The 20,172-nt window shown below is 39.9% G+C and overlaps 1 protein-coding gene across 2 annotated transcripts in view; it reads left to right on the forward strand.

Moving 5' to 3' along the window:
* The window catches only part of slc25a22a (solute carrier family 25 member 22a), a 142,954-nt gene that overhangs the window by 75,262 nt on the left and 47,520 nt on the right, over positions 1-20,172 (forward strand). For both annotated transcript variants that reach the window (XM_073049236.1, XM_073049237.1), the window contains 2 exons: positions 5,485-5,610; positions 15,131-15,186. In XM_073049236.1, coding sequence (XP_072905337.1) covers positions 5,485-5,610; positions 15,131-15,186 — 182 coding nt within the window. The remainder of the gene's footprint in view (positions 1-5,484; positions 5,611-15,130; positions 15,187-20,172) is intronic.

Here is a 20,172-nt window from a genome sequence, read left to right on the forward strand (position 1 = left end):
CCTCTTCTAAGATATTTATCATGCATTGGATATAACTTTGGTTTGGAATTTTTATTGCAATTGTATTGGTAAGAGGAGGACAGCTGACTAATGTGGACTTGGATGTGTTCTAGCAGGAAATTAAAACCCATTTGGTAAGCACCAGAAAGGATCTACAGACTTCAGAATTTTTACAAAAAGGAATACTTTAAAACATTTTTTAATGTAAATTAAACTTGAAATTACTTAGATTTGTTTGTAGAGTTACAAAGACAGATTTTTAAACACTGTTTTAGCCTGGTTCCCGGGTTCAAATCCAGTCGGGCTGTTCCCGAGTACACTTTCCATCCGTGCCGGGTTGAGGGTTGAGCTCGCAACTCGACCTCGTAAAATAAAGAAAAATACTGCGAAATGTCTGTGAGAAGTGGCGCGCCACACAGTCTTTCGTTCCGCGCCTTGTAAGGTATGAAAATGCCCGACGCTGGCCTCTCAGGCCTGAATTGATGTCATCATCATTAGCCAATTTTTTTTATCCCCCATTATTTATTTGTGTTCTACAGAAATGGCATTTGGACTGCTTGGGAACTGTGGCATTCAGTTATTCCAAGCTGCCTTGCTGTTAGGTCAGATCAGGGCTGATCTATATTTCAGCTTTGTATACTTACAGGAGAGTCATACCCTTATTGACATTGTCTGACCTAAATAATTCTGTTATTTTTATGTGGCATGTTTAATCTTCATGCATGACCGCTTACTTTCTGAATGCATTTGATGGGATTGTTTATTGGATACCTGTTTGAAAATGGAAATGGCAGAATATTTCTTACAGAGATATAATGGTGGTTATCATTCCTGTTTTTTTACAGATACGTCATGGTAAAAGGCCCTTCTAGCCCAATGAGCTTGTACCACCTAATTACACCCATGTGACCAATTGACTTACTAACTTAATACTGTACATCTTTGTGATGTGGGAAGCCTGCATGGTCATGGGGAGAACATTAAAACTCCTTAAAGGCAGTGGTGGGAATTGAGCCCAGGTCACTGGCACTGTCATAACATTTGGCTTACCACTCTGCTGCTGAGCTGCCTCTCATGGTATTTGAATTATCCTGACATCACGTCTGATTTTCTACTTTCCTCAACAACTCTTATGTCACGGGAGCAGAAGTTTTAACCTGGAAGAGGTTGTAGAAGTTTATTCTTTTTCCAGAGACATGGATGGGTTTGTTTAATTCAGTTCATTCATCCTTGTAGCTTGCACAGTCCCCTGGAACTATACTGAACATTAAGGCAAAGATCACATCATACCATGGATGGTGTTTCCAGATGGAAACTGAAATGCTTGTTTCTAGACCAAGAGCACTTAGGTAATATTAGCTCTACAAAACACTGACTTAAACCCGCATTGGTAAGATGAGAAGTAGGATAGGTCATTTGCTCCTTGAGCCTGCTCCCCTGTGCTTGATCATCTACATCAAACATATTCCTACACTAATACCTTATCACAGAATGGCCACAGCACTGAGGGAGAGTGTTTCGCTCGTGAAGCTGGTGCTGATGCATTTGTTTGAGCCAACTGAATTAGTTTCATTCCCTGGCTCTTCTCCCATACTCTTGGAGTTTTGTTTCTATTAAAGTACTTCTTAAGGCCTTGCATCAATGAGGTTTGTTCATAATTTTGAACACTTCTGTGAATATTTTCTAACAAGAACCGTGCTAGCTTCTGCAGACCATCCATGAAATTGAAGATTTTTTTCCCTGTTCTTCATTCCAGTGAATCTGTCTTGCACACTTAAGCATAATTTCTTTGTTGTAGTTCATGTTTATTGTTACTTTCATAAATAGGTTATAAATGCCCTGAAAATTAACTTTTGCTAATGATAACACTTTATAACACTTTTGTGCTGTTGTTTATAAACCCTAGGGTCATATCTGTCTCTTAACCATAATGAACTTGTCTTGCTGTCATTATATATGCTGGCATGCCTGTAGCTGCAGCTTTTGAGGAATGCATGCTATATAATGTCTTAAATTTTGCTGGGTTTTGCCAGCAGATCTGCATTTACACACACGAGTACAAAACTTGCTAGATGAGTTCTCCTGACCATTTCACAACAGAACCTTGCTATTGAACCTTGCTACCAAGTTGCTATTAATATTTCAATTCTGTTTCCTTCAATCTAAATGTGTTTTTAACTGTTTCTGAAATGCTTCTGTTGTTGCATTAACAATGATAATATTTTCATCTGGCTTGTATTTGATTGTTTTGAGAACTATGCATGCAGCACTAGTTATGTCAGTAAGTCTTCTCCTATCATTAGACTTGACCACGTTCGTCACTGCAAACAATAACTCACTTGAGTATTCGTGGAGTTGCTGAACTAGGTACAGGATTTACGATTAAAATCACGGAATATCCAGTGTTCACTCACAAATAGGAGAAGAAAAAAATAAAAGCACAGCGACTCCAATGCCAACTAGCCCAACCATGTACTATCGAAATACTAATGTGTACACCAGGTCTGTGAGGATTTCAAAATGTATCATCCAAATTCACATGTTCTGCAAACTGTCTAGCTGGTGACAAGCTAGTTTGAGACATTTCCTGTGAAAACCTCGCATTGTTCTTGGGTTGTTAAAAAAAAAATCATTCTTCACTTCATTTGGCAGTAAAGATAATCATTTAGTTTCTTTTTATGATGGGTGGGGTTTAAGGAATCAAGGGTCAGCATTGCAAGCCACATGCCTACAAACTTTTTACACATACGTACCATCTCAGGCTCACATAGGCTTGCCATCCCTGCAGCCTTACTCCATGCTCCTGTGTTCTCTCAACATGCAAACATTTTTTATACTGTGTTTTGAGCGTATTCAGTGACTGAACATACAGCCTTCCAGGTGAGGAATCCCTAAGATTCAGAACCCTTTGTGTAACGATATTTCTCCTTATCCCAATCCAGATGGCAAATTTGTTAAACACATGAGATTCAGCAGGTGCCGGTCCTGATGAAGGGCCTCAGCCTGAAACATCGACTTTTTATTCATTTCCATAGATACCGCCTGACCTGCTGAGTTCCTCCAGCATGAGGCCTATTTCTTATTCCGAGAAAGTGATCCTCTTCTAGATATGCAGACTGGAACGAGCTCCTAGCATCTATTCCATCATGTCTTAAAAGAGCAACTCTTATTCCTGTTAAGTGTAGGATGATCTAGAGCAGGTTTGCTCCATCTTATCATTAATAGAAAACTTATCCATTCTAATAATTGGTTTAATAAGCCAATGTTGCAATCTGTCGAACACTAGTAAATCCTTTCAAGAGTATGAAGATCAAAGCTGTAGGTAGTTTGATGCCTCGTTATTTTAATTCATTTGAAGTAGAGATTTTTAAAAATTTGCTTGCTGTACTTGTACATTAGCTTTCTCTGATTTGCTTTGAAGGACACAAAGACATTTTCATTATTAAAATTTCTCAGTTCATCAGGATCTCAGATAAAATAATTCTTTATCAAAATATTTCTTACCAAAGAGAATGACTTTGTTCACATTGTATTATATTTGTCATAATATTGGCATACAGGCATCCCCAGGTTATGATCATCCAACGTAATTCAAAAATCCATTGTGTTTTTCCCAACAAGCAGCAAAACTAGTTTCCTTACACACTCCACATTTTTATTATCAGTCCTGTATGCCTTTGATGCTATCTGTGTGGGAATAGTTACTGTATTTGTTTTTATGTGTATTTTCTCATTTCTGAATGCCTGTAAAACAGAATCTGTTAGCCGGGACAGACTGTATAATTTTTCAGGATCAAGTTGAAACTCCATTGTTCTCCTCTGGATGTATTGTCAGTAAATTTGGATGCACTGCAGCAATCTGTGCATCAGTTCATTGTTATTCTTAATGATGATTCAATAATTATAGCCAGCCAGGCCAAAAATAACCCAATTATTCTGAGCCTTATTATTGAGCTATCCCTGTAAATGATGCATTGCCCCAAGCCTTGCAAATCCATAGCTGATTTGAATAATTACAACTTCAGAAAAAAAGCTAACAAATTTATGAAAAATAAACCATGTTTCATAAATCAAAGTTCAACATAAGCTACATATGTGGGCATTTGCAGTAGATACAAATAAGCACAATAAAATCAATGGGAAAACTACACTGAAAGATGGGAAAACAACCAATGTGTAAAACACAACAAATTGTACAAATGCAAAAAGAAAAACAAAATAATAAAATAAATGAATAAGTAATAAATAATATTGAGAACATGAGTTGTAGAATCCTTGAAAATGAGTTCATAGGTTGTGAAGAGTTCTGTGTTGGGGGTGAGTGAAGTTATCCCCTCTGCTTCAGGAGCCTGATGGTTGAGGGGTAGTAACTGTTCCTGAACATGGTGGCGAGGGACCTAATGCTCTTGTACCTCCTTCCTGGGGGCAGCAGCAAGAAGAGAGCATGGATGGTGGGGGTCCTTGATGATAGATGCTGCTTTCCTGTGACAGTGCTCTTGTAAATGTGTTCAGTAGTGGGGAGGGCTTTACCTGTAATGGACTGGGCTGTATCCATTAGTTTTTGTAGGCTTTTCCTTTCAAGGATATGGTGTTTTCATACCAGGCCATGATGCATCCAGTCAGTATACTCTCCACCATGCATTTATACATGTTTGTCTAAGTTTTAGATTACATGCCAAATCTTAGTAAACTTCAAAGAAAATAGAGCTGCTGTTACGTCTTCATTGCAATGGCACTTGCATGGTAGACCCAGGACAGATTCTCTGAAATGATAATGCTGAGGAATTTAAAGTTACTGACTCTCTCTACCTCTAATCTCCTGATGACGACTTGCTCCTAGATTACTGGTTTCCTGCTCATCATTGTTCAGTTTCCCTATCCTTAATGACTTCCTCTTCCCTTATTGATAACTTTGTATACTACAGATCTTAAGCTATCTCTTATGCATTTATTTTCTCTCCTTCCTTTCTTGAATACTATACCTGGGCCATGGTTGTTAATATGGAATTATGTTTTATACTTAAGAAAATTTGAAGATCATAACGAAATATCCATTATCTGTTGCTAAGTCTGGGATACAGGCCATCAAATCTGAGGAGTTATTTGGCAATTAGTGCCAATACTTTCAAACATACTTCAAGACTTTATTTGACTTCCTCATTCTCACTGGTAGTTCGTTTCTTTATTATGTCCAGAATTTTTTTCTCTGTTTTCTACCATCGAGACAATCACAAAAGAAATGTTAAGTATTTCTGTGTTTCTTTATTCACCATTGTAATTTTTCAAGTCTGCAATAAGATAGTGTTTAGTTTTCCCCACAAAAACTTTAATGGAATCTTGTATTCTGTTTCCTTCATCAATTTCTTACTCACTCTTTGTTGATTTGTAAAGTCAAATTGAGCTTCTTGGAGTAAACTATTTTTTTGTTACAATTGGTATAATGCATTAGGAGTGAATTGATGTTTCTCCCGTCTTGTCTTACAGTTTACCTGCTAAGCTGATCAACGGGGGCATTGCAGGGTTAATTGGTGTCACCTGTGTCTTTCCCATCGACTTAGCGAAAACACGGCTTCAGAACCAGCAGAATGGCCAACGGATGTACAACAGCATGTAAGTACAGGAAAAGTTCTTCCTCCTTTTATTCACACCCATGCTCAGAAAGTTGATGTTTTCTAAGAATATTCTCATTCTTAGAAATAAAAAAAAAAGCTCAGAAATATAAAATAAAAGCAGAGAATGCTGGAGATTGCCAGCAGTCAGGCAGCATCTGTGGAGAGGGAAACGATTAACATTTCCAATTATCTTTTCACTGGCATTTTATTACAGCTTTGAAAGATCATGGTTCTGAAGCATTTAATTCTATTTTTTCTCTTCACAAGTACTGACTGATGCTGAATGTCAAGTAATTTGTGTTTTTGTCAGGTTTTTTTAGGTGTCTCTGAAAAACCACTATGATATTGCACAGGGCTTAATTCTATAATTATAATATCCTTTACTGCTGTTAATGATCTCTTGCATGTGTTGTATATTAGCTCGGCCACCTATCGCACATTTCACCTGGTTTTAATTTGTTAGTTCCATTGCGAATTTTTAAAAAAGGGCCTTTTAAAAATTGAAATAATGCTCAGATTTTAAACTATCATCCTAAGTCAAATTGAGCTCCTTAAAGTTTTGAGTTACAGATTATAGACTTATCTTCATGATAGTTATGTTTGGTTACATTGCATCAAGATTTTATGTTCCTCATAGTCCCTGCTTCAGTTGGATTCCAGCTCAACACAAGTTCTCCACAATTTGAGCAATACCAGATGATGACGAGATGCTCAAAAATGTACCAGTTTTCTCATTCCCATTGACATCACCGTATTGAAGAAATGCAAGTGAGAAAACTCAGGCATGCTGAATTGATGAACCCTTGAAATGTTGTCATTGTAAAGTGTTGTAGGTTGCAACCCTTATTCTGCAGGGAAAGTGCTATTCATCATAGCTGTATAAAAGTACCAGTGACACCCATCCCTCCTGGCAAAGCATGCTGTACCTTGCTGTACCTGAACTTGACTGTAAATTTGCTGTTGCATAGTAGCATGCACACGGATCAGTGAAATTACCTTTGCTACTTTGTTCCTTCTGCAGTGAAGGGACATTGAAATTATTAGCATTTAATGTAGGCGAGCAAGAGACTAAATCAGATTTCTGATCATGGACATATGACGTGAAACAGTACAACAGTACAATGCAAAAAGAAAAAAAAATCTAAATTACAAAGTAAGTAGTGTAAACTAACAATCGATGAAGTTGTGTACGTGGGTCCATGCACCATTCGGAAATCTAATAGTAGAGAGGAAGAAGCTGGAAATAATTCGGAAGATGTGTACCTCGGGCAGTTGATGGTCGGATTGAGGTGTTCTCTGAACTTGGCAATGTACTTGCAAACATTTTGTCACCCTGAGAGGAGTCATTGTCAGTGCTCTGTTGATTATAGTGACACTGTCTCAGTGCATCTGTAATTGGAATGCTAACAGTAGTAATGTCGTATTGACCCAAATGGAAAATGGCCAAAGATCTTTACTGAAGCGGGGAATTGAAACTAAGCGCATATCATGCGTCAACATTTACAGTGACTTTTTTTTAATAGCTGAGCTATTGTCATATTACCAATAGCATAGAGGGAACCTGTTATTACTGTTCCCTATCTTAGCCTTCTTAGCTTTGACAGTGCCCTCTAACCAGTCCCTTTAACTTTCTACAATAGAGCTAGGGTATTTTACATATGTAAACTGTACCTGCAAATTTCAGCTCTTAAGCCTGCTCTGTGTAAATCCTCATCAAGTGCCTTTCAGAAATTTAAATTGATAACATTGTAGGGTCCACCAGTTGGTTCAGCTTGTCACTCGTCTCAGTTGAAGGAGTTTGGTGAGCCGAATACCTGGTGTCATTTGATATTAATTGCAGTTACTAGGTTGGTATTACTGATGATGCAGTAAGTACCACATGCTTTTAATGAAGTAGCCGACTGGCTTGTTAGGTTGATACTGATTCTCCGTTTGTTTCTCCCTCTTCTCTTCCCTGTATCAATGCATTTTTTATTCTCTCACTGATGCCCAACAACAGCCCTTTGATTTTTTTTTGCCATTAACCTATAAGAAGGGGGTAACTTGCAAGAGCTAGGTATCTTTGCGAAAGCAGAACACCCGATGACAATCCACAGTGTCACAGAGCAAGTGTCCAAACTCTGCACATGTAGCACCTGTGATCGAGTTTGACCCTGGGCTGCTGGGGCTAAATGACGTCAGCTGCAGCACCACTGACCTTTTCTGCTCTGTGCAGAACCAACAATTTTGGCTCATTTGATTTCAATTTTCAGTAAAATAATTGGAAAAGCAGGATCACAACAAGTTCACAACTCTAATAGTAGAAGTAAGAAATATTGCTTTTGATAGTTATCTTTCAACGCAAATCACTTTGTGATTAGTTGTTTCATATCATTCTCCTCCTTGCATTCTTTCTATTTCAAACCTTCCTTTTGAGGGGAAAGAAAAGTTTCAAGCAGACTAATTAACTATGACCTGGTTGGCTAGTGGCTCAGTGAGATCAACGCCGGGCTCGAGAAAGGAGGTTTTCGAGTTCGATCCAGCGACAGGCCGCTCCCGAACGCGCTCTCCATCCGTGCCGGGTTGATGTCGAGCTCGCATCTCCAGTTTAAATTCCCATGCGGGATATTGTGGAGGATCAAATACCTAAAACCTTGGTTCTGCATTATGGAATAGTACTAAAATGAGGCATTGCTACTAGTTTGTGTAAGGAAACAAATAGTTCCCAGAAGGAAATAAAAATATACTTTTGTCATTCAGGGGAAATAAAAATATACTTTTGTCATTCAGGGTAGCCTAACAATTATTTGGAGCAACTGTCAGAATATGATCCCTGCCCCAGGCAGGGAAAGGAACTGATTTGTTGTATGAGGTGGTAAATGATATTATGAGTGCCTTCAGGCTTCCTCCAGGCCAATGTTAGCAAATGCCTGTAGTTGATGCAAGTTACCTGAAAATCTCGATCATCATCGGTCACGGTGTGAGAATGCAGAGCTTTGATACAGAAGGATTTTGTTTTCCAGCAGTATGTTTCACAAGAGGCCAGTGTGCTGGTGGAGAAAGTAGTTAGGCAAGATAACAGCATTTGGGCTGAGACCCTTCTTCAGGTATTAGGTGTTAGATCTTGTTACTGTAATAACTGTAGGTATTCTCCTGGATTTAGAATTAATTACTCCTGAAAAAAAATCATGATCTTTTTAACACTGAGGAAGCTAGCTTTATGTTACCTATCACTCACTTACCCAAATTCTTTCATTCGAAATGGAAAGTTGTAGGAATTATGGAAATGCAATAAATGAAATCTCAAATAGTCTCATCATAAGGTGCTTATTAATTCGTGTATGTTAACAATCTCACCAAATTAACCTTCACTTTCATGTTTCCTGAATAAAATAGGATGTTGTTCTAAGTCGTTTGGGGACTCGCACTCTCTGCAGTCATAATTGGTACAGGATTATTCTTCCCCAAGCTAAGGTGCACCTATTACAAAAATGAGTCTGAACAAATAAGTTTGTGGAATGCGAACACATGTGGAATCATGAAAAAGAAGATAATATGCAAAGCAATACACACAAAATGCTGGAGAAACTCAACAGGTCAGGCAGCATCCGGGGAAAGGAGCAGTCGGCATTTTGGGCAGTGGCATTCCCTCAGGATTGGAAAGGAAGAGGGAAGATGCCAGAATAAAAAGGTAGAGGGAGGGGAAGGAGGACTAGCTTGAAAGTGATTGGTGAAGCCAAGTGAGTGGGAAAGTTAAAAGGTTGGAGAGGAAGGAATCTGCTAGGAGAGGAGAGTGGACCATAGGAGAAAGGGAAGGAGAAGGGGCACCAGTGGGAGGTGATAGGCAGGTGAGAAAAGGGAATAGAAGAGAGGAGGGGGATGGAATTTTTCAACGGAAAGGAGAAATTCATACTCATGTCACCAAGTTGGAGGCTACCCAGACAGAGTATAAGGTGTTGCTCTTCCACCCTGAGAGTGACCTCATTGTTCACAATAGGAGACGATGGACTAACATGTTGGAATGGGAATGGGAATTAATTTGTTTGGTCACCAGTTTGGCTGATGGAGCGGAGGTGCTTGACCAAAGTTGGTAGATATGTTGAATTTTCCGAAAGGAGCAGTTGAGATTATTGGGTAAGGAAGCTACGTAAATATATCAAACAATTAATGCACAAGTTCTGATAAGATCTGATCAAGTGTGGTAATACCTGTCCACATGAAGTGTAAATGTACAGTCGGTCTCCTTATCCACGAGGGATTGGTTCCGAGACAGATGGTCCCGGATGCTCAAGTCCCTTATTTAACCTGAATCAGTCCGGTGGTCTTTAGGACCCAGCGGAACCCCGGACTTTATTTAACATGTTCAGAGCGGTGGACAATAGGAACCGGCGTAGCTCTGAATCCGCAGTGTTTCTGTTCAAGAAAATAATCACGATCGCGATTGAAAATAAGGTGGAAGTAATAAAGTGATCGGAAAGAGGTGAAATGCCATTGGTCATTGGAAAAGTATTAGACTACAGTCGGTCAATGATTGGAACAATTTTAATGGAGCATGTGAAAGGCCCTGCCCCGATGAAAGCTACAATTATTACTAAGCAACGCAGTGGTTAAATTATTGAAATATGTATGTTTCTTAAGTGTTTTATATGCATAGAAAGGTAAAATATGTAATATATACTAAGAAAAACGTTTGACTGACGCTAAATAGTACCAGATGTACCTGTTCCGACTTCAAATCCGCCTTAAAGACGGACTCAGGAATGGAATTCCTTCATAACCTGGGGACTGCCTGTACTTTAAAGTCATTTCTAGATTACTTATAATACCTAATACAATATAAATGCTATGTAAATAGTTGTTATACTGTATTGTTTAGGGAATAATGACAAGAAAAAATAGTCTCAAACAATGAGTGCTGGAGAGAACTTCCGGGTTTTCTCGATCCACGGTTGGTTGAATCCGCGCATGTGGAATCCGCAGATACGGAGGGCCGACTGTATACAGATCTGTTGGGCAAAATGGCCTGTGTCTGTAGTATGTACACCTTGTTATTGTATGTGGTAACAATGAAAGGAAAGCTTCATCATGATTAAAAAGGAATACACTAATCTGCAATGTGCCCTCCAATTCAGTAACTTGTATCTTATTTTTCAATGGGATTTCTATTTCCAGAAATGCATGGCATGCATCTTTCTTCAAGACTGGCTGATTTTTGCTTTCTTTGGACCCAAGAGCATGTCATTGAAACACTTCCTTGGTCTTGGTCCTGCCAAAGGGTCTCGGCCCAAAACATTGACTGCACTTTTTTCCATAGATGCTGCCTGGCCTGTTGAGTTCCTCCAGCATTTTGCATGTGTGTTGCTTGGATTTCCAGCATCTGCAGATTTTCTCTTGCTTGTCCTTGGTCTTGTGCTGGTTCTTTGCTGAAAGGACAACTGCTGTTTTAGCAGTGCTTAATCCATCACACCTTCTCAAAATGCAAGTTAGCCCAGCACATCGCTGCCAGCTGCCATCAGTTGTGTTAGTCACATTGATTCTGCTTGAAGTCAAAAATAAAGGCAGGGTGGCACAGTGTAAAGATAACATTCTAGCTAAATTGGGTGAAAAGGACGGAGGAATCATGAGGAACCTAATCATTGTAACTGTACAATGTAAAGCATGAAAAAAGAGTTGCGTTGAAGAAGAATGAATCCAAGTTGTAGTTGCAAGGGAAGTCTCACCACCCAAGTTGAGAGGGGAAATGCTAACCAGCTTTCTTGCCACATGTTTGTCAGTCGACTACTTCTGCTGGAATGTACACGGGCATGAAGTTTGGTTATCAATACACGTGATAAGCTCTGTGCCGTTCACCTTGTTCACCTTTTAGGTGGGTTCTCACACAGCCTTGGCACTTGAATGAGGAGCTGCCAGTTAGCACCCCTGCACGGCGAGGTATAAAGGCAGTCGAGGGATATAGCCTGCTCCTACTTCAAGGCGGGGCTGAGCTCCAATGCCCATTGGAGGTCATGGCACAGTCTTGGGGTCCTAGGGCTGGTTTTGAGGACAGCATGGAGAACTAGGGTTCAGGTTAGGTGTAACAACAGGGGTGAGGTAGCGTTTAGAGGTCAGGCTCCAGGCAGCACGATAGCGTGGAGATTAGCACAGTGCTTTATATTATCAGTGACCCAAGTTCACCTCCCGCCGCTCCCTGTAAGGATGTATGTTCTCCCTGTGACCACGTGCATTTCCTCTGGGTGCTCCAGTTTCCTCCCACAGTCTAAAGACAAACCATGTGGTAGGTTAATTGGTCATTGAAAATTGTCCTATGATTAGATTTGGCTGGGGTTAAATTGGGGTTGCTGGGCGGTGTCTATTCCAGCTTATTCCACACTGTATCTCAATAGATGGACAGACAGTCAGTCTAGAACAGAAAATAGAGAACATAGAAAACCTACAACACAATACGGGCCCTTTAGCCACGAAGTTGTGCCGAACATGTCCCTACCTTAGAAATTACTAGGCTTACCCATAGCCCTCTATTTTACTAAGCTCCATGTACCTATCCAAAAGTCTCTTAAAAGACCCTATCGTATCCACCTCCACCACCATTGCCAGCAGCCCATTCCATGCACTCACCACTCTCTGCGTAAATAAAAAAAAAATCTTACCCCTGACATCCCCTCTGTACCTTAAACCTGTGCCCTCTTGTGTCAGAGCCATTTCAGCCCTGGGAAAAAGCCTTTGACTATCCACACAATCATCTTATACACCTCTATCAGGTCACCTCTCATCCTCTGTTGCTCCAAGGAGAAAAGGCCGAGTTCACCCAACCTGTTTTCATAAGGCATACTCCCCAAACTCCAGGCAATATCCTTGTAAATCTCCTCTGCACCCTTTCTATGGCTTCCACATCCTTGCTGTAGTGAGGCGACCAGGACTAAGCACAGTACTCCAAGTGGGATCTGACCAGGGTCCTATATAGCTGCAACATTACCTCTCGGCTCCTAAACTCAATCCCATGATCGATGAGGGCCAATGCACCATATGCTTTCTTAACCACAGAATCAACCTACGCAGCTGCTTTGAGCCCCAAGATCCCTCTGATCCTCCACACTGCTAAGAGTCTTACCATTCATACTATATTCTGCCATCATATTTGACCTACCAAAATGAACCACTTCACACTTATCTGGGTTGAACTCCATCTGCCACTTCTCAGCCCAGTTTTGCATCCTTTCAATGTCCCTCTGTAACCTCTGACAGCCCTCCACACTATCCACAACACCCCAAACCTTTGTGTCATTAGTCTGTGGCAAGTGCTACAGGTCAGAGCCTAGGTTGGAGTGGTCTATGGTTGAAGGGCAGTGATCTCTGAGGACAGAGGTCGAGCTGCCAGGAGCTGAGGCCGAAGACTACCAATCCCCAGAGTTAAAGACTGAGGCCCCGAGGATCAGGGCAGGTGCCCCCCTGTCCCCCCTCTCTCTGTGGGTGGTCGGGATTGGAGATCCATGTGAGCAGGAGGCACGAACACTGGTGACCCCCTGGTCAACATCCTAGAATTAGAGGTCCATGTGAGTCTGAAGGTCAAAGTTCTGTAATCATTGAGTCCACTGATGAAGCCCAGAAGTCAGTGAGTCCAGAGGTTGTAGCTCAATGTTTGAACCCACAGGGTCAGTTTGCCTTTAAGTTGAAGGCCTCATGTCCCTGTGTCCAGTCCAGGCTATCCTTTCTTTACTTTTCCTTTTTTAAAAAAAAAATCCTAAACCTTCCCATTTTCTTGCAATTGCCCTGTTCGACTGGTGATGCTGGCCTGAGAGGGAAGAACTGTGAAGTAAGTGTAGTTTTAGATTGCATCATGTGATCTATAATTGTGCACTGAAGGTCACCTGCAATTTCGTAACTTGTCCTTGAAAGTGTTGGATAGGAGCGAGGCTGAAAATAGGACTAATGTGACAAAATGATGTAATCAGTGAGCATCAGTATTGGTTAATGATCTTAGAATATTAGATAAGAGTTCAGTAATACTACAGTGATACTTTAAAACAGTACTTCACCTTTTAGCAAGAAGCTGTTCTGCATTTCATTCATCTAATGAAATGAGTTGTAGGTTGAGTTATATGTATGCAGACCACAATCTTAGAATTTTAAAATGGAAATCACTTCAGCCACAACTTAATTCTATGTATAGCTGTGGTCTCAAAACTGGAAAGAGGGGTTGAAAGGGAGAACGCAGGAAAGGTTGACAAGAATATTTCCAGAACTGCAATTTTATAGTTGTGAGGGAAGATTGGGTTGTTCCATTTGGGCTAGGTGGCTGGCTGGTGGCGTAGTGGCATCAACGCCGGACTCGGAGCGAAGGCTCCCGAGTTTGAACCCAGTCGACCCCCCCACCCCGGGCACGCTTTCCATCCGTGCCAGGTTGAGCATCGAGCTAGCCACTCGGCCTCGTGAAAAAGGGTCCCGGTTAATATCGTGACCTGGTTAATCTGAAAGGAGACAAATACTGATAACACGCGCCAGACAAGAACGGCTGACTGTCTGGTGCAACACGCTAAAAAAAAATTTGGGCTAGAGGAGACAAACGTTAAACTTATTTGATGTGGATAAAATTGAGAAACCTTTTGCCTTTTGCAGGGATGTGAATACTTTGGTGTTCAAGTACATAGAATTCAAGTAACTAGGAGAAGGATCTTCATAAGAGCAGGGGAAGAGAAGCTTTTTCATTAGGAGGGTGGTAGGTGACTAGATGGGTGAGAGGCAGAAACCTTCATCAATTGAAGCAATATGTACCTATGTACTTGACAAGCCATGACTGACATAAAAATGGGATTGCTTTGGGGTAGCTCCTTTGATTAACACAGACATGATGGAGCAAATGGACTCATTCTGCATCATAAATGCTCTATAAGTATCAATGTATATCACAGTTCCTGGTGTGAGGGAAAGGTAAGTATTGTATTATAGAATGCATTTGGTCTTTACACATTATGCATATGCAAGTGAGACACCTGATATATTTTAAGGATCTGCTTGCAGAGAGGAGCTGAAGAAAATCAGGACCCAAATGTCTGGATGGTATTTTGCAGATAGCCTTAATGTCAATAATCTTTTCTAACCAGAAAACTATTTTGGGGGAGGCCCTGAAGTAGATACTTCCAAAGGTCCTAAAAACACTAAAAACAAAGAGCTATTGTCTATCAGGCTTGCTTGTGCAGAGGGAGTAGCAAATAGGAGAAAATGTCTTGTTAATTACAAAGTGATGGGAACCATGCAATGACCACTTAACCATCATGTGAAACTTCTGACATGCTTGCAGTTCTCCTTATGAAGTCATTTATATGCCGTATTTGTGATTAAACTTTGCTTGACAAAATGGTACCAAAGTGAAACCTTTCTTGGTGAAATGATTAAATTGAGAATGGAAAGTGTGTTTAAAGTGTCGTGATAGCAGTTATCGAAAATCTCCAGTATCTGTCTTTTAATTGCTGTGTAACTGCATTGAGTCTTTTTCTGAATGTATAATTTCTGACAAGGAAATTGTAATTCTCATTTTACTTCAGGTCTGACTGCCTCATTAAGACAATCCGATCAGAAGGCTATTTTGGGATGTATCGAGGTAAGTATTTTAAAGTTTTCTGTTTTCTCTTTAATTCCATAAGTCTGCAAAGGAGTTCACAAATAGTAAAAGAATTTTTAAATTTGTTCTTTTGTGTTTAGCTATCAGTAGGTGATTACTTGGTGCATCTGAATTACATTTGTGTCCTAGAGTTTTGAGCTTGTTGAAGGTTTGAAGGATCTTGCATGTATTGGTGCAACGAGTTGGATCTGGGAGCAGCAGAACCCATGTTAACATCTGCATATCCATGTAGTGGACAGGTGAACCTTCATGAAGGTTTTTTTTTTCAGATGAACTTCTTATAGCATTTGTTAAAATCCCTGATGAGAGACTGTAAGTTAAATTTGAAGTGCTTGAGGGGCAATTACATGACTTAGTTGAATGGTAGGAGATGAAGAGGAGGAACTAGAACTGCAAAATGTTCTATGTGTTAAGTAAGGTCCGTATAGGATGTGCAGCTATTTACTTTTTGTATATAAATATTTTAGAATAATTACAACAGAGAGGGAGGTCAGTTGTTTACCACAGCAAATTGCAGCTCTACCAACTCTTGCAAATTGTTTTTATCAGATATTTAATTAATTCCCTCTTGGAGGCCATAAAGAAACCTGCTTCCATCTTAAATAAGGAGATATTCAGCTACAAATATGTACAAATATCCATATATGCACAGCATTTTAAGAAGGGGGGGATGCAAGCATTAGATTATAAAGATATATTTCTTAAGTGAATGGGCATTACTATAGCAGATAGATTTCAAGGTAGCTAAGTATGATGTCAAGCAATTTGGACGTTAAAAGGATATCGTAGAGTATTTTCTTAATTCTTCAGTGAAATGTCATATCAATCAAGAGATCAAAAGAGATTTGGAGGTCATTTAGGTGCAAGATATTCACAGATTAATCTTAGTTTTCCCACTGAATGGCAAAACGAGCTCTTGCAGTTGAATGGACATTTGTTCTTGCTGTTCTCAAAGCTGTTGGGACAAGCTCTCATTGGGAACGGAACAATAAGTTGATATACAAGTTGCTTTGCACTGGTTATTATGTAACCATTCAAGGAGCATCAGATGAATCTGTATTACTTAGCTGGGGCAAAAGAGTTTTTTCCCCTTTAAGAATATATATAGTAAAAAAAGATTTTACTTCTGGGTTGATTTAGTTGAATATTATTAAAGTAGAACGCCCAAGTCAACATATTGCTTGAGTGCATAAAGTAACATACTTGCCCACTGCACTGTGCAAGCTTATTTGAGTGTGAAAATCATAATTTTGGGTTCTGTATATTCAAAATTAATATTTAGTAAAGTGAATTTAAAGCTGAGTTACTGATTGATTACAGAGATCAGTCCTAAAAGCTTCAAGTGGTAGCCTTTCAGTGAGTGTTTAATAAGCTTTCAAAGATGATGGGATAATCATAGAAGCAAAGCAAACTAGGTGGGACACATTCCACAGATCTCACTTTACAGAGATGATTTTGACCAACATCTCTGAACACATCTCTTTCAACTGAGCTCAAGAAACATTTTAAATTTCACTACCATCATAAGAGTGCATACTCTTCAACTTCCAGCACACTTCCTCTCCACTGAAGTGGGTTGTCTTTCTCCAGGGTTTAAAGTTATTTTACTTTGTAGCTCAAATATTTTTCATTTTTGAGTCACAGACAACGGAAGCGCCAGAGTAGAACCTTAGCCAAGTTTGCACTTAGCTGGCCTCAGATGGGTTAGCGTTGGGGTTTGGAACCATATTTATATTATCCCTGGAAAAAACAGTGGAGAAATAGCAGGAACCAAGGAGCATTCAATGCTGAGAAGTAGTGGGTGACAAACCACTACTGCTGGTATTAAACTTGCTTTTTTGTCATATACATTCTGTACTTTGAAGCTGTAACCCAGCACTAGTCACTTTCAGGAAGAAGAGGTTGCTGTAGTTAAGAAGCATCTTTTGTTCATGCATCAGGAATTGGGTGGTTTCAGCATAGCAAAATCACTGCTTTTGGGCAGCACTCCATGAATTGACTGCTTAGAAGCTGAAATTACATTTAATACAGATTTGGAGCAAGTTGAGACCTTTACTTTCATGGTGGTATCAGAATCTTTTTTTTTAAGTGATCTGATACAGTTGTGCTTTTAACTGGAAAATTAGCAAGTGAAGAAGCAAACAGGAAATACTGCGGATTAACTTCTGGGTAAAGTGGAAAACTTTTGTTTTTCTTGCTAAAGTTGAGTCTCTAGCTTGTTTTAGCATTAGTTTCAAAAGCTACAATACCCCAGTGTCTGGGCACCTTTCCAGTTCTTCATCTAAAACCATATTAATAAAACATCCTTGAGAGTGATTCAATGGTTCATAGAGTGAGGGGGAGAATGGAATTGAAACTGCAACATTCTAGTAACTGGCTGCCCATGTACAACTGTATTAATGGACTCTATAATGGAGTGCATCATGGGTGAAACGAGGATGGAGGCTGTATGTGAGGGTACTGTTCCCAAAATCATCTGGGAAAAATTCACCAACAGAATCAATAATATCACAACAGAACAGAACTCTTAGAACAAACTTTGAATGAACATGGCTATTGGCGCAGAAATTACCACAACATGACCTGTGCATACCTTGCACTATGTGACTTCCCGAGTAGATGGGTGACAAATGAGTTTTAAAATCACCTTTTGCAGTGTTGCAACCATGGCACTTTATTACCATCCTGATCCTGCTGGTGGATTCAATATTGCTCTTGTCTGTTTGTGTCTGTCAGAAGCAGTCCTGCTCTGGTCCTCACGGTGTTGGGGCTGCCATGATAGGAGAATCAGCGACCGTAGCTTCTCTCGGGTTTCTTAAGCCAGTGCTTCTGGTGTTCTTTATGGTACAATTCTTGCTTCAGGTGTTCTTAAAATTAGCAGTTTCATAGAACTGTTGTGTTGAATCAGGTTTATTATCATTGACATATGACACTTGTTGTTTTGTGGCAGCAGTACAGTGCAAGACAAAAAACAAAATTATAAGCTGCAATAACAAATAAATAGTGCAGAAGTGGAATAGTGAGATGGTGCTCATGAGTTCATGGACCACTCTGAAATCTGATAGCAGAGGGGAAGAAGCTATTCCTATAGAATTGAATGTGAGTTCTCAAGCTCAAGTTCATCGTTCAAATTTAATTGCTATTCATTCATACATGGATACTCATGAATACACCCAAATGAAACAGTGTTATTCTGGGGCCAAGGTGCAAAATACAGTACCAACTGTCTTACACAAGCTACATATAGCACATATAAAATATCAGTAAAATACATTCACATAAAAAATAAGACTGTGTTTGCATATTGTGTCAGCAATCTGCAATCGAACACAATGGGGTTTGTCTTCTGCTGAACGAACACTGGGGCAGCACTGACTCTGGTATGTATGCAATGCCACAACAACTCCAGTGAAACTCGCCGACTTCGACACCTCACTCCAGTGCTGCTCTAAACAGGCGACACCATGGCTTGGGACCTAATCCTCACTACGACTGAGGCCATGCAGCTCCCCTGCTGTCCACCAATATAACAGTGAATCGAGCTTGTAGCATTCTACGTTAATGATGTCCTAAATGGGTCTTGCAGTCGCAAGAAAAGCATCTGAGAGAATCATTCGCAATTAGACAGCCCACTGCTTTCACGCACTGCCTCCTCCTATGCCTCTCTGACAGAGCCAGCAGCACAATCCAAACCAAGTCCAGCTCCTTCAATTTCTCTGCCAGCGAGCAACTCACTGATGGGGTACATCTGCAGTACTCTTAAGTTTCTAATGTCCTGCAGATTCTTGCAATTATAACAATAACATTTTTAAAAAAAAGACACCAACACCTTTGGTTGGCCCCGTAGAAGCAACTGATCGAAAGCACTGCTATCTTACTGGATGAAACACTGTTATCCCATACCTTCTCCCTGATGGTAGCAATGAGGGCATGTCCCAGGTGGTTCCAAATTCCAGATTTCAAACTCCATTAGCTGGCAGTGTTAGACAACATAGCTTATGTTAATAGGTAGTAGTGGGAGTGGGGAAAGGTGAAGTTATTTTTCTCCATCTTCTGGGTTCATCATTGGAAAACCAAAACAGCACAGATACTAGAGATCTGAAGAAAAACCAAAAAATGTTGGAAATACGCAGAAGCTCAAGATACGTGTAGCAAGTGAAACTGAGTTACATTACAGGTTGAAGAACACGAAGAGGCGGGAAATGAGACTGGCCCTACAATCAACACAATGTGCCACCTTGGAGAGAACTTGTTTATTCCTAATCTGCTTTCTGCCGGCCTATGCTAGCATACTTCCCCAATTCCATGAACTCTGGCCTTTTTCAATGTAGGACCTTTTTACTAGTGAGTTAGTAAAAAATTATTTTTCTTTCATAGATCCAAGTTGATTGTGTCATGATTTTCTGTCTTAATATCTATTATAGAGATAAGCATTTTCCCAAATTCTGAGTTAGGCTAACAGGGTAGTAGTTCTTATCAATCATTTATTTTCTCAAATGATGGAGCCGTTCTAGAATCTATGGACTTCTTTTGGAAAATGACAACCTGAATATGTATTCTCTCTATGCCCAGCACTTCCAATTGTTTGTGGATCAGCAGAGTCTAAGGATTAATCAGTTTTTCGGATCACTGGCTTCCTGCAAAGGATATTTTCTTGATGCAAATTTCATTGATCTCCATATTTTTATAGACCCTTGGTTTTCAGTATTTCCAGGAAATTTTGTTGTGTATTTTCCTGTGAAGACAGAGAAAGTACTTGTTTAAATCTTCTATTTTCTTATACCCCACTATGAAATCTCCATGAAGAATTCTCATTTGCCTTCAATGGGCTTTTCCCTTTCCAGAACTTATTGATGCTCTTGCATTTTGTGTTTGCTAATTGCTCATTTACTGTTTTCCTTCCCCTTCCTAATAAATTTCTAGGTCTTCCTTCAAATTCTAAACCACTCCCTATACTGAAGCTTA

The sequence above is a fragment of the Hemitrygon akajei genome, chromosome 6 (assembly GCF_048418815.1).
Source record: "Hemitrygon akajei chromosome 6, sHemAka1.3, whole genome shotgun sequence".
Lineage (NCBI taxonomy): Eukaryota > Metazoa > Chordata > Chondrichthyes > Myliobatiformes > Dasyatidae > Hemitrygon > Hemitrygon akajei.